This window comes from Limulus polyphemus, unplaced genomic scaffold, assembly GCF_000517525.1.
Source record: "Limulus polyphemus unplaced genomic scaffold, Limulus_polyphemus-2.1.2 Scaffold13251, whole genome shotgun sequence".
NCBI lineage: Eukaryota > Metazoa > Arthropoda > Merostomata > Xiphosura > Limulidae > Limulus > Limulus polyphemus.
This window is the reverse complement of record NW_013678861.1, coordinates 2,029-7,061: the sequence shown is the minus strand read 5'-3', so window position 1 is coordinate 7,061 and position 5,033 is coordinate 2,029. Positions and strand designations below refer to the sequence as shown.

General features: G+C 32.6%; 1 protein-coding gene across 1 annotated transcript in view; it reads right to left on the bottom strand.

Moving 5' to 3' along the window:
* Window positions 1–533: 533 nt before the first annotated feature.
* LOC106477186 (uncharacterized protein CG16817-like) overlaps window positions 534–5,033 on the bottom strand; it is a gene marked incomplete at its 3' end in the record, with an annotated part of 6,107 nt that continues 1,607 nt past the window's right edge. Inside the window, exons 2-4 of the mRNA XM_013937776.2 lie at window positions 3,270–3,386; window positions 1,410–1,479; window positions 534–644 (exon numbers count right to left, since the gene is read on the bottom strand). Coding sequence (XP_013793230.2) covers window positions 534–644; window positions 1,410–1,479; window positions 3,270–3,386 — 298 coding nt within the window. The remainder of the gene's footprint in view (window positions 645–1,409; window positions 1,480–3,269; window positions 3,387–5,033) is intronic.

Genomic DNA, 5,033 nt, shown 5'->3' with positions numbered 1-5,033 from the left:
ACACAATTATTCGTTAACACACAATTATTCTTTTAAACACAATTATTCGTTAACACACAATTATTCTTTAAAACACAATTATTCTTTAAAAACAATGTCATACAAACATAAAACATAAAATATCATACAAATGTAATATAAAAAAACATACAAATGTGAAATATAAAATACATGTTAGAAATAAAATGTCATACAAATGTAAAACATAAAATGTCATACAAATGTAATATAAAAAATACATGTTAGAAATAAAATGTCATACAAATGTAAAACATAAAATGTCATACAAATATGATATATAAAATACATGTTAGAAATAAAATGTCATACAAATGTGATATATAAAATACATGTTAGAAATAAAATGTCATGGAGATGTAAAACAAAAAACTTCTTACTAGACATAAAACATTATGCAAATATAAATATAACATTTCTAAATGCTCTTTGACCTTTACTTTTTAGAACAGACAGTATATTTTAACACTGATAATAAACTTGTAATGGTATAGTTTGGTAAGATTTTGGATAACTGTAACACTCACCTTTTTTTCATCTTTAAGCAGCCTACTCCAATATCGGCCTTCTTTCACTTTTATTAAGATAAATTCAATTCCTCTTCCTCGTACTGCATACTTTGATTCCTGAAGGGAAAAAAAACATTAATAACATATTAGTAACTATACATATTTACCTGTTACAACACTCTGCATAAAGAACTTAACAAAATATGTAAAATACAACCAACAGTAATTAGTAGGAATACATTAAATATTGACAGTATTTCTGTTTACATTTGTTTGTATGATTTGCACTTTATGTTATTATGGATCCTGTAACCACCATATGTTATTTTGGGCCCTGTATCCAGCATATGTTATTTTGGGCCCTGTATTCTGCATATGTTATTAGGAACCCTGTATCCAGCATATGTTATTAGGGACCCTGTAACCAGCATATGTTATTAGGGACCCTGTAACCAGCATATGTTATTAGGGACCCTGTAACCAGCATATGTTATTAGGGACCCTGTAACCAACATGTTATTAAAGATCCTGTAACCAATGATCATGAATTCACACACAATTTGATGGTTAAATGGTTTAAAGAAGTGTTTAATTAGTTAATGTGGTCCAGCAGTAATTCTACCAAACTAATGACAAATGCAATACACTGTAGATCAACAAATATTTAAAGCATGTTTGTTGAAGTGTTTTGTAATCCAATACAGCATGCTCATATTCTACAAGTACATGAAGTTTTAAGGATTATCTTGACTGTTTACTAATTACTGGGACTGCTTAAAAGGACAATAACAGGCTCTTGAAGAAATACTCAGAATCATAAAAATATTACCTAACACATGCCACATTTTAAGGATGTTATTCAAAACACTAGTTTAACTTTACCTCTGGTTTTATTTCCTCTAAAAACTTTAGAGTAACTTCATGTTCTTTGTTTTCTACTCCTCCTTTTCCCCTGAAAAAAAAAAAACAATAAATAAATTTACAAACAGGCAAAGAAATTAATGTCAGTTGATTTATATAACAATTTAGTTCTGGATTCTCACTGTTTATAAAATATTAGTAGAACATTTTTACACATTTTGTATTTTTTTTTAATACTAAGAAATAATCAAGAACAGTTGGTCCATCATAAAAATATTTCCCTTTAGTCCAAGGGAAAATATCACTATATTATCAAACTTGTTAGTGGTCACTTTTATGGTCTGATTGACGCTTTTTTAATGGTCATTCATATGATTTAACTGCCTCTTCTTAGTGGTCATTCATATGATCTGGCTTACACTTCTTAGTGGTCACTCATACGGCTTGACTGACACTTCTTAGTGGTCACTCATACGGCTTGACTGACACTCCTAAGTGGTCACTCATATGGCTTCACTGACTCTTCTTAGTTGTCATTCATATGACATGACTGACTCTTCTTAGTGGTCACTCATATGGCTTTACTGACACTCCTTAGTGGTCATTCATATGACTTGACTGACACTTCCTAGTGGTCACTCATACAGCTTCACTGACACTTCTTCTTAGTGGCCATTCATATGACATGACTGACACTTCTTAGTGGTCATTTATATGATCTGATTAACATTTCTTAACAGCCATTCATATCACCTGGTTCACACTTCTCAGTGATTGTTCACAAGGAAATTTATATTAAAATTTCAGCCACAACCAGTATCTTTAACGAGAGAGAAATTACAACAAATCAAATAAAACATTTATTTTCAAAAATATTCTTTGCATAAAAAAAGCCATCAATTAAGGCAACTAGAAACTTGAAGCTGAATCATGTGGATGGTATGAAAGTGAAACAAAGGATAATAGTACGGTAGCATAAAAAAAGGCCATCAATCAAGGCAACTAGAAACTTGAAATTGAATTATGTGGATGGTATGAAAGTGAAACAAGGATAATAGTACGGTAGCATGAAAAAAAGGCCATCAATCAAGGCAACTAGAAACTTGAAATTGAATTATGTGGATGGTATGAAAGTGAAACAAGTATAATAGTACAGTAGCATGAAAAAAAAAGGCCATCAATCAAGGCAACTAGAAACTTGTAAAGCACAGGTGAAAACATGTCCAAATGTAGGCAGTAGTAAAGAAAGAATGATCATGGGCTAACAGGGATTACTGTGGTTGTGTCAACTTCCTACTGGTGGAGGGTTACACGGAGGTTGTGTCACCTTCCTACTGGTGGAGGGTTACACGGAGGTTGTGTCACCTTCCTACTGGTGGAGGGCCACATGGAGGTTGTGTCACCTTCCTACTGGTGGAGGGCCACATGGAGGTTGTGTCACCTTCCTACTGGTGGAGGGTTACATGGAGGTTGTGTCACCTTCCACTGGTGGAGGGTTACACAGAAGTTGTGTCACCTTCCACTGGTGGAGGGTTACATGGAGGTTGTGTCACCTTCCTACTGGTGGAGGGTTACACAGAGGTTGTGTCACCTTCCACTGGTGGAGGGTTACATGGAGGTTGTGTCACCTTCCACTGGTGGAGGGCTAGAGTATTATAACATAGACTAGTGTCATATACATAGGGTGGGAGTTTGTTCAAGGCTAGTGACACGAGCAGGAAATTCCACTGCAGTTATATGTAAACTAACAGCTGTTGGTAGTGCTGAGAGGTAAATATAATTTCTGAAGAACAGTGTATAAATAATCACACAGAAATTGTTTTTCATATTTAACAAAATCAAATATCAGAGAATTCCTTGATGAAACTGATAAACACCTACCTGAAATAAAGTTTATCATTTTCTAATTTGATTGTTGGGCTTTTACAATCTTCTAGAGCTATCATGAGATACAAAAGGTGCTTTCTTTGTGCCCACAACACAGGAGGAGGAAGAAGTCTGAAAAAAACAATTTGTTAAATGTTCATTGTAGCCACAACAAGGCCAAAAAAAAAGAAGTTTGGAACATCAGACAAAATATGTAAAATGTAACAAGATTGTTCAATCTACAGTTCTCATGCCACACATATTGGAATTAAATGTCATAACTTATAAACCATAACAATGTTGTATAAAACAGAAATAGAGTAAAACAACAAAGCCAATAAATCACAGAAGTTACACGTTAACAGCTCACTGCCTTACAGAACACACACAAGTTTTTGGGAAACAACACCCGAGTTACCTTATTTGAAAAATATAACAAATTGGACCAGTCGACAAACTATTAGCAAAACAGTATGGAGGAACCATAACATTTATTACAGACATAAATAAAGCACCTACACATTATAAAATGACATCGAGAGTGGCTAAAGATAAATAATAATGAATGAAAATGAGTACCACAGTCTGCCAAATATAATACCAGTTGAAAGGCCCTAACAGATTCTCTACAGAGCTACAACTTTCAAGATTCATTCCACATTTTTTAAGGAAAAGGTTAAACTTGATTTTTCTGTTAGACTTTATTAAATGTGTAGATGTTTTTCTATTATCCCCGAACACTAAGGATCTTATAGTTTTTCAAATTTTCCAGTACTATTTTACACTTGTAAAGAGTATAGTGATTTGATTGATCAACTGATAAAATCATTTACCTATAAGCAGTGATTACATCAACTAATGCCACTTACACTAATTGATTAATAGAAATTCAGATTAAATCAATAAAATGAAATTACAATTATAGCGATTGTCATTAAAACAATCAACTAATAAAAAATAGTGTTTTAGATTATTATTGTTTGCTGAAAGCAACTGGCCGCCACCAAGCCTTTACTTTTTAGAATAATTTTTATCAATACTTTAACCCATGAAAGAGTCAAAACTCTAACTTTAACCCGTGCAAGAGTCAAAACTCTAACTTTAACCCGTGAAAGAGTCAAAAACTCTAACTTTAACCCGTGAAAGAGTCAAAAACTCTAACTTTAACCCGTGAAAGAGTCAAAACTCTATTTTTATATAAAAGGCATTAAATTACTTTCACATATATTATTAGTAACATGGTGTAGACATGACAGACAATGTTTCACTTGACTTTAACTGACACATACACATGGCTAGTGCAGATAGCCCTCTAGTAGCCTTATGTGTAAATTTAACATAAAAAACAGCAATAAATCCATTTGATGAAACTAAGCACTCAAAAAAACTCCGAAAGTGTTAACAATTGAGAAGTTTGTCGCCACAATTTATGCATTTGATGAAACTAAGCACTCAAAAAAACTCTGAAAGTGTTAACAATTGAGAAAGTTGGTCGCCACAGGCCTCCCAAGTCCATAATTTAACAAAAAGTTAACAAACAGACTGTAGCATAAAAACACAGGCTTTTATAAGTTCATTGGTCAGTAAAAATATACCTGTTTTTGCTTAATTCTTTGGCAAACAAACAATTTTCCTACATAAACCACTTATAAAATCAAAATATTATTGGAATCAAAAGAAGTTTACATTTTTCCGAAGAATGTTTACCAATTCATCAGGTTCTTTTTTTGCAGGTCATTTCCACATACAATATATATATATATATATATATATATATAT